The 12,332-nt window shown below is 38.9% G+C and overlaps 1 protein-coding gene and 2 long non-coding RNA genes across 4 annotated transcripts; 1 reads left to right on the top strand and 2 right to left on the bottom strand.

Moving 5' to 3' along the window:
* Positions 1–75: 75 nt before the first annotated feature.
* On the bottom strand, positions 76–4,207 carry LOC139963762 (serine/threonine-protein kinase unc-51-like). Of its 2 annotated transcripts, none has more exons than XM_071964891.1 (3): positions 3,699–4,207; positions 2,518–2,942; positions 76–1,940 (listed from the first exon to the last, which is right to left on the bottom strand). In XM_071964891.1, exons 2-3 carry the CDS (start codon positions 2,641–2,643, stop codon positions 1,413–1,415), a joined length of 654 nt encoding a protein of 217 aa, XP_071820992.1. In that variant the 5' UTR covers positions 2,644–2,942; positions 3,699–4,207; the 3' UTR covers positions 76–1,412. The 2 variants fall into 2 exon arrangements, with proteins under 2 accessions (XP_071820992.1, XP_071820983.1); XM_071964882.1 differs by having other exon boundaries at positions 2,518–2,932.
* A 929-nt stretch (positions 4,208–5,136) lies between these two features.
* On the bottom strand, positions 5,137–7,448 carry LOC139958446 (uncharacterized). The gene is made up of 3 exons (XR_011789786.1): positions 7,228–7,448; positions 5,718–5,810; positions 5,137–5,238 (listed from the first exon to the last, which is right to left on the bottom strand). It is a non-coding gene; the product is annotated as an uncharacterized lncRNA (long non-coding RNA).
* A 113-nt stretch (positions 7,449–7,561) lies between these two features.
* Positions 7,562–11,048, top strand: LOC139958440 (uncharacterized). The gene is made up of 3 exons (XR_011789785.1): positions 7,562–7,819; positions 8,151–8,254; positions 9,183–11,048. It is a non-coding gene; the product is annotated as an uncharacterized lncRNA (long non-coding RNA).
* The last annotated feature ends 1,284 nt before the right edge of the window (positions 11,049–12,332 follow it).

Raw genomic sequence — 12,332 nt, 5'->3', positions numbered from 1 at the left:
CCACCCCCCTGCCCTCCCCCTTCAAGGGACCTCAAAGGAGCCTCAAGGGACGTTGTGAGACCTTGCATCATATCAGGGAGGGAGGGGGGGGGAGTGTTTTGTGTCACGTGCCAATACATGGTGATATGTATGTAAACCGTTGCTCATTGTGGATATGAGAAAATTCATTTGTGATTATTTAGGAATGGGCCTCAGCTGCCTGGCTACTGGTACCTTATAGTAATGTTATCTAATCAGGTAGCTTATCATGTAATGTTATCTAATCATTGCATATATACCAATTGTGCGATTTAATGCATGTACAGCAATGTAAATAAATGGTTTTCATCTAAAACATGCAGTCTATTTTTTTCTATATTTTCTATCTTGAAAATACTTTGCAAAGTACAAATTGACTTCAGTTAATATTGGATATGCAGGGCCTCATTCCCCCTTTCCCTCCCTTTATGAGGGAGGTTGAGAATAGCATTCTTGAGGCTGAAATCATTCTCCTTCTTTGAGGGACAGCCTGGGTGGGGAGGGGTGCGTTCAACTTCAAAACACGGCTCTCAAGTCAGTATGTGAAAGGCGGAAGACGCACAGTGTGTATTTGGGTGTGTACGTATAATAAGTACGTCATAGATATCCAACAATTCTACTATAATCTAATTATTACTTGCCATCATGCATTGTACAAGTATTACATGATGAGAAAATTTAGTTCATCATCTCAAGTTTCCTTGTTCGATCCATGGCGGCCAAACCGTTATTGCGCTCAGTTACCATGGCAGTTATGTTTGCAGCATTGCCAGTGTGAGTCGAAGTTGGTTAAAGATCCTGAATAACCCACTCTACGTCGGATCAGCTACCAATATGCTATCCACAATAGTTTTATTCACAGAGGGAACAAATATTTTTTCCATCATGCATTGTACTCAACTATTAGATGATACCAAGATTTAGTCTTCAAGTCTCTCTCCTTGATAGATCCAACCTCTGCGCTCAATTATCAGCTGAGTTGCAACACTGCAAGAGTCTGGATCAGGTTTTATCGATCCCAAATTTAATGTTTTTCTCGGACTAGGATCCAATCAACTCTCCCCGATAGTTTTATTTGTCTTTCGCAGCCTAACGAAAAACAAGATTTCTTCCAATCATGCAATTGTTTCATAATATCAGAAGATTTAGTCAATTATCTCAAAGTCTCTCTTCTTGATCGAACCGAGACTTGTAAAACTTTCGGGAAATTACGGGACGCTTCATAGAGGAGCGAGTGTCAGGATCAAGTGCTATAGATCCTGAATAACTACTCGACTGTTTGGATCGGGATCCAATAAACGCTGGAACATAAATTTAGCTCCACAAGATATATTACGATGCCATCTCAGCAGACGGCTTTGAGACGCAAATGGTCGTTTTCCAAAGATCATGTATTAATAGATGACACCCACAGACCAGACTGTAGACTTGACCAAGTCGCACGCTCCGTTTAGTCGCTCGGGAAGTATGTTCCATAACAACGTGCCGCCAGCTGTAGGTACGATACATTTATCATTGACGACCTCCATGGCTAGGTCGCAATCGATGGCTTTAAGTTGATCTTGAGCACAAATCAACAAGTTACTGGGTTTCAAGTCTCCATGTACCCAGCCACTTCGATGGATAGCTACCACCATGGACACGAGTTGTTCGAGGAAGAAGAAGGCCAAAGTATCAGACAGCGGTGTTTGTCGTCTTAAATATGATGCAAAGGAAATGCAGCCGGTGGGTTTTTCCATCACTAGGCAGAACACGTCATCATTGCCTAAAGACATTTTACCGTAGCCGAGAAGATCCACAACACTGGTCACCGATTCCAACGCTAACAGAGCTGCTGCCTCTAAGGTATCCGTACAGTGGCATTTTGGGAAGAGTGGTCCATGAATTAATATCACTGCATTTGGTGAATTTGATGGCAACCCCTTGTAAAAGAACGAATACAGAAACATTAACAGTGTTACAGAAAGGTATACCAGAAACACAACACGTCAAAGTCTGTAGGCTACATTTTCCTTACGAACTAAACCATTAGTAAGCCACGGGATTGTTCTAATTGTGAGGGTATTTAAACGATCTTGAGATCAGTACGACACACATGAAAGTTACAGCCTAACAAATAACACCAACATAATATTAATAGCTTGTTTTTTGTTATACTTTATACCCAGGACGCTGCAGAATAATTAATTTACATCTCAAACAATTAAGAAATTATAAGCAGATATGTTATCATCGTTAGTTTCAAAATTGAACAGGCTTGATTAACTTTTCAAAAGTACTTTTTAATTTCCTCGGGTGTTTCTGACCTTCCATGTATTTTCCAGCCATTGAAGACAGTTATAATGAAAGAATAAAATTTCTAGTAAAGGGAAACTCGTCTTAACAGGGTGGCAGTAAAATGCATACTGAGATTGAAGCACCACTGACCTTATTTGAACTTTCACACATACCAGTGGAATATCACTGATGACCATCTTTTAATCATTTTTTTTTTTTTACCTTATTTGGGTCTCCTGTAGTATTGTTTAGTGGTTTTCCACTGTAGACCAAGTCAAAGCCGCCGTGTCTAAGCTGATCAAGAAGCTCGTAACCGGCTTGTCTCATTTCCGCCTGTGCCGTGGCCATGACGTCACGTGGCAGCACTGTTATCTGTCGGCTGGAACCAGGATTGGAGCCATTACTTCTGCTGCTATACCATTTCTGTGGTTGTTGCTGCCATTGTTGCGAGGAACGCCGCCGCGATCATAAGCACCACCGCCGCAACCGCAGTACCACCGTTGCCACCAGTGTCGGGTCGTGTGATGCTTTTAATTTGTTTGATCTATATAGTAACGTACCCACGCTTACATTCAGTAAGAATGAGTTGTCTATACAGGCATCTTTCGTCTTGATCTTGTTGTTAAGACCAGGATCTCTAGATCCCACTGTGAGACGGAGAGAGGAAAACCAGTTTAGTTTTAGTTGTAACGAGTTAAGGCACATGTTAATCAATTACTGATATAATACAATAACTATGCAGTCTCACATTTAAACTTAACTGCATATTTGGATAAGGCATCTGAATGGATTTTCATCCTAGCATAAACAAAAGGCTACTTCTAGTTCTTAAAATAATAAACTGAACCTGCTCAATCATTCTAATAATTCAATACATAACAATACAATCAATCTGGCGGGCCGTAAATACTTATTTCTATCTGGATCATTTCGGGGAATCCCCTACTCTTGTTGCTACGCAATGACGTTACCCCTCATGACAGTTCTAACGACCAAATGTACACGTTGTAGCCTATTCATAACGCTAGGTCACCGAGCAACATTACATACAAAGAAATTACCTAAAATGTCACACCCGCGGCATCCTGATACATATAATATTCTATTATTAACAACATCATGAAATAAATCACTTTTGTACTGATATGACTCGTGTAAATTATGATTTTGTACCACTAATCGAACTTCAACGACAAACAATTGTTATACGAATATACGTAGGCCCATGATAACACAGACATGTCCTACATGCAAACCTGACGGTCTCGTTTATAACTCTTATGTATCGATGGCAAATCTAGACCATCCGTCATAATGAAACACTTTTAATAACGACAAATATTTAATCAACAACCTAGTAATACTTTCATATTCACATGAAAGGGAATCAAGCATCATCTTACCTGTGAGACGGAAAGAGGAAAAACCAGTTCAGTTTTAGTTGTTGGTGGCATACTCCTATTAGAGTCTATATCAATCCGCTCGATTGTTCTCCTTCAGGAAAAGTGCCAAAAAGCAACAGGAGAACATCTTTTGTGACCTGTTATCAATCATAATCTAGTTTTTTTGTGGCTTTCATGTTGAAGAGCATGAATGGAAGTACATGTGGTGAGAAAATTGGGTCAATTGAGGCAATTTTAGACCCCTTTAGGCTTCCCAGGAGCAGCGTAGGAAATTTGTTTACCACTGAGTGAAGAGGTTTGTTTACAAGTGACGAAAACTTCCGGCTCGGATAGCAAAAAATTTTCACGGTCATGGTACGGAAAATTGATGGTGCCATGAAAGGCCAACTTGTCAGCTATCCGGTGATGGGTAGCGTTAAGCTAGTGAAAACTTCTATCTAGACTTAGAGACCACATTACTTTTGTGATTTAGTGTGTAAGTCAATGGGGCTTTTAATGGGCGTATGCTACCTGTTGTAACGAGTTAAGGCACATGTTAATCAATTGCTGAGGCTCCGCCCACCATACGCGCTATTGAACGCCAAAACAAACAAACAACAAAATTTTGGGTAGGGCACAGCTAATCATTGGTCGATGGACCAATAATAATTGGTTATCAAATGATGAGCTCTACAACGAAACCAACCAAACACCTTGGTCATCGATAGTCGCACATAGAAGATTGAGATTTTTCGGTCATGTAGCAAGACTCCAAGAGGACGCTCCAGCAAAGGTTGCTTTAAGAGAAGCACTGAGACATACTGCTAAACCAGTTGGAAAGCCCGTGACTACATTGCTTGGAAAAATAAAATCGCAATTCAAGGACATTAATATTAACAATTTCGAAGAAGCAATAAACCTTGCGCAAGATCGTGATACGTGGCGGAGGTTAATCACTGAGCATGTCGGATAGACGAGACTCAACTTACTACTACAGCTAATCATACCCATAACATTGTGACCGCTTTAGAAGTCTTTAAATAATTAAAAATTGTCGTTTTCTTTTGGAAAACCCTTTCCTGCATTTTCTTTCATGAGGTTTTGTATATGGAACATAGTTGTAGATTTTAAGAATTTAGACGTACATCTAAAAGATTGAACTTAGGTGATACTAGTCTGCGACGTTATAATGATGGGGAATAACGACATATTTTTTCATTATAATAGGCTCGCTGATTCCCATTATGCATGTTACCGAATGTAACTCACATTTAAAAACAAATCCAGGTAAAACAAGCCATTAATTTCACTACGGTGTTTGTCAGGTTCCATTCAGCAAATGCTTACTTATACCTAATATCCTCAAACAGAGATAACTACCGTATAACTGGGAGCTATGATATATGGATACTACAATTAATTTCTATTAATCCACAAGAAATATTTAAAAAATTGACACCTTTCTTTTCTTAGCATCTGGTCCATTTTTGGCGGACATTGCTCCTCTGCAACGACAGGAACGAAGTTCTTGTTTCAGTTTGAGATTTTGATCTTCAATCTCCTGATAGTGGTGAAATGCATGTGGTGAAAGATAAAATATCATCAAAATGAAGTTGTTTTCTTAAACTACACTTAATTGAATCATATAGAGTCGATTCAACAAGGAAATAAATTAAGGATGCATTTTCCGATGAATCTTCTATAAAAGTGACAAAGAAGCATCTATGAACTATCGGAACTATACAGTGGTTAACATTGAATGTCACTTTGTTTTCCTTCAGATATAGGGCTACGTAGTCTCAGGCGGTCTCAAGCAGAATCACATTTCCGTGGTAACAATAAACTAACACCGGGCCGATGAAAGAGAGGAGGAGGGGAGAGGGGGTGCTAAAATATCCATGATTGTAGGTACAACTTTATAGTGGACTTGTGTTGGCTCCCTTTCGAGTCCGAGTCCTCGAGTCTTAATTGTCTAACCGATTCCGAGACGTTAAAAAAAACTGATCCAGGTTAATACCCTTAATGTCGCAAAATACTTACTTTGACAAAGAGCAAACATCTAAGACCAGTGTATCAAACACTTAATCTATCTCTCGTCGAGCCTGGCGATTTCTTTGCAAAAGCCAAGCAGTCCTGAAAAAAAAAGTATTTTCGAATGATCCAATCAAATAAAGCCATTCGCGTATATCATGTTGTAGTCTGCTACTCTGCTGCCCTCTTTTCGTACTGGCATATACAAATAACGCTAACCTCCACCTTTCTATTCATTGTTATATATAGGACCCCTCGCCCTCATCGCAAATGACATAAACTTTTACATCTTCCAAAGTATACACAATTTCAATATTATCTCTTCTCGACGGTTAATGTGTCCATTCGTGTGAACAAGTAATATTTTATTGTACCAATACGGAACATATAGGCCTAGTCATTCTGGCAAATTTACACACTGCTGTGCTATTTTCCTTGCTATATATAAGTGAAGTTCGATGTTTAATTTAAACGCTCCTTCGATGAACACGCAGTATACACACCCACTCAAGCGAAACTTTCTTATGGTCATCGGACCTTATTTGACTCAATCGAAACCCCCCGCGTATTCTAATAAGTGCCACACAGAGACGTCCAGAGACTGGTCGGGTACCGGGCAAATTATGTCACCTGGTCCTCCTGTTACAGTTTTCATTTTTCCTCAATTATGATGAAAATCAAAATAAGCTGTTCGTTATCCCTAATTCCCGGACACCTTCCCGTTTTGGAAAGACCAGATATATTTCCTATAGAGTTGGTACTAGTACACTTCGCTGGTGGATTATGGGAAAATCAGTCAAAGCAAAACATTTTTTAAGGAGCCCATTGTAAACAATGTGAGTTACTATAATTACAAAAGTTATACTCACCAGCCAAGCGCAGCAAATCAAAATTATTTTGCTATTCATTCTGATGTTTCGATTAAATTACGAAGATATAAATAAGCTTTAGAAAGTACGTGTGCATGTAACACTCATATAACAAAACGCATATAATAATACTATGCTAGTACTATATACTGTGTTTGTTATTGTAGTCACATGTGAGGAAACACACGCTTTATTACGTCATATGTGGAAGCTATAGTGTCTGCGCGCACCTAGTGTCTTTGTGTTACATATAGTTTTTGTATAGCGCTAATAGAGCGCTCTATTAAATACATAGTAATGATAATAATAGCTGCGCTAAAACTCTGACAAAGCCATACAAGCATTTTATATTTTAAAAAATGCAAGAAAAGCTGCACCTTTTATTGGGTCACAGATCAACCAACCCCTTTCGTTTAAACATAACCAGAGATATGTTTACAGCACCGAGTCGCTAGACAATCGACTTTTTACAGAAAGAGAAGCCATACTGTTAATTTGTTGTCGTGTTAGGAATATCTGCCTTTGACGCAAAACAGATAAAATACATCGTAACTACAAATAAATCGGGATATTACCGGTATGATTCTTTATCTTTCCTTCCCTTCATCTCCTTAGAAACACTAGTTCCCTGACTTTAAGTCCAAACTTACCTTCTAAATAGTGCCTGAGTCTAGGCTACTTGTTTTAGAATATACTGCTATGGTTCCTAATATATCTGTACAACGAACGACAAAAATGGTTCGATCGCCATCTTGTAAACACGGCAAATCAGTCTCATGAACAGAATGCGCTGCAAGAAATTTATATTGTCAAAAACGTACGTGATCAGACGCGCGCGTGTACTGGCTTTACGTTTTTGTTGTAAACAGTATATATTCACTTAACCAGCTGCAATGTAACACGCTATGATAAAAAGCATCGAGAACGCGGTAATCTTCCTCAACATTATTGAAAACATAACAATCTTTTATACCGCATCATTAAAGTCTATGTAACTTGTAAGCACAACTGGACCATTAGGCTATTGCAGCCCTTTATAAACAAATAATTAATCTGCATCATGCAATGTAAATATCACTTCAGACCGAAACGTTGCATATAGCGATCTCTGGTTGTGCTTTAAGTCGAATATTAACCATGTTATTAATTTTTGATCTGATAGTGGTATTTTCCCCCGTGCTTTACCTGCTCTTTGACGCCGTTATTGTCATTATTCGAGAATGGAGATTCGGAGTTCGTGAAGTGAGTATCAATCGTTATATCATAGTTAAGAAAAGTTCTATAGAACTTAGTTAAGCTTTACATAGCCAAGTTTACGTTCAAAGGGTGTCTCTCTATACGACTATAGTCGTTTGGCGTAAGTTTGGTCAACTTTCCATACTCTTCCATATTGCGCCATGAATAATCGTTGCAACGCCTATACCGTGTAATGAGTAATACCGTCTGTATGCGCTGCGCACGGATTCTCATATATCCAACCACACTCACCGCTCCGCAAGAAAACGGTGTGCGAGCTGGGAGTGTGAATACAATACATTGTGTAAGCCAATTATTATATGCTTGTGTTTTATAGGGCGGATTGAGGCTTGACAAAGGCGATCAGCTCTCTACAAATCAGAATCAACAGCGAAAAGAATCAGATATGATGTAGAAGATCAGTATCTCTATACACCGTTGGTAAGAATATTTTTTTAAAGGGAACACAAATCCAGCCATCGTGGTTGTGCTGTGTTATAGAGATAATTGTCTTGAACAACTTCTCGAATCAGCTAACAAAATCAGAAAAGGAACAGGATGAGAAATTAAAAGGTTCCCAAATCATATTCGCTCTATGACATGGCATATATACAAATGACAGCTCCGAGACAGGACTTCAAAATATAGGATATCTTCCAAACGGAGCAAGATTTTCCTTAGCTGTTTGTGGGAGTAGTTCTTCCTACCGGGATGTATACATTGTACGGCCCCGTTAATGCGTTAATGGTGTAGTTAATTAGCATATATTGAGCAGAACATTACTTAAGATCTGTATGAGCGGACATTAACCTTTTAAGGAGGCTATATGCCACTATACTTATATAGAAGTAGCTATTATAGCAACACTTATCAATGATAACTTGAAAGATAAGAATATGTCAATTATTATATTTGTTCAGAATAATCTCTTTAACCTTTTAGACCCCAAACCAAAATGAAGATAACGTCTTTGCTTATGAAAGTAGGTATCAACGGGGGGGGGGGGGTGGGCGGGGGGGGGGCATGCATGACATATAGCAATAGACATTCAGATTCGCGGTCTATTACTTGTGTACAATATGATAAAAGATAATGTTTCTGTTGGGGATAGGAGAATAAAAACTCGAGATCGCGTCATGAATTTCTATTCACAGAAGCTCGTGACGTTATTCGATATTTAAAATTTGATCACGACAACCGAGAAAGTAATTTATTTACTTTTATATTGAAGGATATAAATGCCGGGTAATAGACATTAGTTTTGGGTTCATCTATATGATCATGCTTCTAGAACGAGACGCTTTTTGATAAAGATACCACTTGAAATATAACAATCTTACTAATATATAGTCTTTTCTGATTGTTTTAGGTGCCCGTTGATGAACCATGCTGCCTGCCTATATGTTCTCGCTGTGACTGCGAAGTTGCTTATCATTTTCGCTGAATCTCTGCTGCTCTGAGATGACATGAATAATCACATACCTTATACATCTGTAATTGTCTTTAGGGTTCTAATTAGCCTATATATATATCATTCTGAACGAGGCATATGATATGAAGCCTGCACTAATTGTGTAGCCCTCATTCTAGTTTTGGCTGAGGCTTCACCAACGCTATATATAGTCTATAGCATATAACTTAATCTGATGCACAAATGTTTGTGATCCACAAATTGTATGGAATTACTGTACAACTGCAAGCCAATATCTCCGATAAGCGCATGTACTTCTGAGTCACGACCCACCAGACTCCACCCATAATGGAATGCTCAGAATGTATGAATGGTAGCTAGGAATATGATTTTATATCGATCTAGGTGATGTAGACAAGCTCCGAAACGCTCGAGACCCACCGACAATTTTTCACAACCCACTTTGGGGTCGCGTCCTCTAGTCACACTAAATCGACAATTATATCAGTACCATGGTTACCTGATCTTTCCTTCAACAGTCGAGGACTATACTATACTACCGCAAATGTGATATAAATTCAACACAAAAACCAGCTTACGGATAAAGTCGGTAGTGTCCCTGCAAAGTTCTGTTCTAGCTTGATAAGGAAACAGAGGCTATGTATAGCACAGATACTGATGGATAGATCGGCATTATAGTATTATGCGTTCGGTAATTAGGTCTAGACATATGACGAATTAATCTGAATACACTTTCTCCCAGGCGCGTAGCCAAGGGGGTGGGGCGATGGGGCTACCCCCCCCCCCTTGAGCATATTTTGTTTGTATGTTTTTTTTATGATATCGCTAGTAGTTTCAAACTAGAAAATGCTTACAAGGCCTGGGAAGTGCCATTTCCAGCGACCTGAGAGGCATTTTCGGCCAAAATTTTCTTGTACGCTTCGCGCCAACTTATGGTGGCGCTACGCTTAGATAGTTTCCAGTGCCTAATCTACGGCTCTAATAGTTGCCTACAGGTTCGCCCTCCCTTGGCAAATTCCTGGCTACGAGCCTGTGCAAGTTCTCCATGAACTAGTCATTTTGGACTTGTCTTGTCATATTTATACGTAATTGGATACACCATGCAGAACCTAACATATAGAGTATGTGTGGTTACTACCGTTTTGCTACACCTTGGTGACGGGTTACAAAAATATTTCTGTCTCACCAATGTAATGTATTATTGCATGTGTCTTACATAATGCAAAGCTTTGGAGTGAGGTCATCATTAATTCTGCGAATTCAAGAATGATATTACTCTCTAGTTATCTTTCGTTTAGTATTATGATAAGCTACCACTCATTTTGACAAACCAACGCTAAAAAAATAAATGTCAAAGGTTACGAAAACTGGTACGCAATAATAGCCATCATTTCCGAGCACAGTTTATTTGTCCTGTTTTTAACTCACGCTGAGTTGTAGAGTGTTGTTTCATATTCTATAATTCATATAGTTTCATGTTGAAAGATATGCCGTTTCGGTCACTGGCAGTGAAAGTTCGCCACAAGTTTATCTTTCTCAAAATGAAGTCATAAAGAGAATATTAAGTCATACATATAGCTTATGCAATTAACGATGTCCATATTGACCGGTAATTCATTACAGACTAAGAGAGGATTAATTTAGGAAAGCTATCTATACACTGATAGAGGGTTTATGATTAGAAGACGGTCTTATCATAGTAAACAATTACGGAATTTTATAGTCAAAGTAAAAGAGCCAAAATCAGGCCCTTCATTATAGTGACATATTTGTGTCGTTTATGTGAATTATATATATATATATATATATATATATATATATATATATATATATATATATATATATATATATATATATATATATATATATATATATATATATATATATATATATATATATATATATATATATATATATATATATATATAGCGTGCCCCATGTCCCCCCCCCCCCCGGGTTTCGCCGCCCTTGGTTAGGATGCTAGCTCCTCAGTGCAGGCGTGCTAATGTTAAGCCATGGGTTTATAAATTATAACATAACTCATCCAAAATTGTTCCTTTCACTTCATATGAACAACTGAGCCCAATAAGATGGTATATCGTTTGGCCTTGACCTATTTGTAATACACTCTAAACTTATGTTGTTTGTGGTCAGAAAAGTCTTGTTTCCCATCCGGCGCGTAGCCAGGAATTTGCCAAAGGAGGGGCGAAACTGTAGATTCGGCATTGCAAACTATCTAAGCGTAGCGCCACCATGAGTTGGCGCGAAGCCACTGATCTGTACACTAACGATCAGTGCGCGAAGCGTACAAGAAAATTTTGGCTGAAAATGCCTCCCAGATCGCTGGAAATGGCACTTCCCAGGCCTTGTAAGTTGCTTCTTAGCATGTTCTCTTTTGAAAATACCAGCGATATCATAAAAACATTTAAAAAAAATATGCTCAGGGGGGGGGGGGCGGCTCCCCCTTCCCCCCCCCTTGGCTACGCGCCTGTTTCCCATTGAGTATTATGTTGCATTTGAGGAACTCACCTCTGATCTCTGTGTTAGACTAAGCAGTCCAGCCATTTTATTGATGAACCTCAGATTTTTAATCGGTATATAATCTGTATTGAAAAGTATTATTTCTAAAAAAATAAAAGTGGTGTGGAAAGACAACATGGATTATTATCGGCTGCAAGTTTTTTCGAAAGTTTAACCACATTAAATTACTTTTGTGGTTACACTGTCCTTTAATGAATTGTCGTTTGTTAATTAAAAACGCACACCTTCACAGAGATATGATCCTACATGGCACGTACTATTACTGGTATTCACATGTAAATGATTGATATCATTTGTCTTCTTGGGTTCTGTAGCTGTTTGGATCGGGCATGGGGACATCACGCACGCAAATTCTTATACCACAAGTTGTTGTTGAATATGGTATACTACCATTTAACATCTAATGCCCACGAGGGACGTGCACCCCCTCCCCCCCTAAAATTTTGCTTTACCCTACACAGTGGCGTAGCCAGGAATCTTTCAGTGGGGGCGCTGGGGGGGGGGCTTGACCATTTCCTGGGAGGGCAACTTGTTACTATCTAAGCG

The sequence above is a fragment of the Apostichopus japonicus genome, chromosome 3, assembly GCF_037975245.1.
Source record: "Apostichopus japonicus isolate 1M-3 chromosome 3, ASM3797524v1, whole genome shotgun sequence".
NCBI lineage: Eukaryota > Metazoa > Echinodermata > Holothuroidea > Aspidochirotida > Stichopodidae > Apostichopus > Apostichopus japonicus.
The sequence above is the reverse complement of the archived record's forward strand: the minus strand, read 5'-3'. Positions and strand labels throughout refer to the sequence as shown.

Coding starts and splice junctions, on each gene's coding strand:
- LOC139963762 (XM_071964891.1), bottom strand. CDS start 2,643: ATGGCCACGGCACAGGCGGAAATGAGACAAGCCGGTTACGAGCTTCTT. Junction 1,941..2,517: donor CTACAGGAGACCCAAATAAG/GTAAAAAAAAAA, acceptor TTCTTTTACAAG/GGGTTGCCATCAAATTCACC.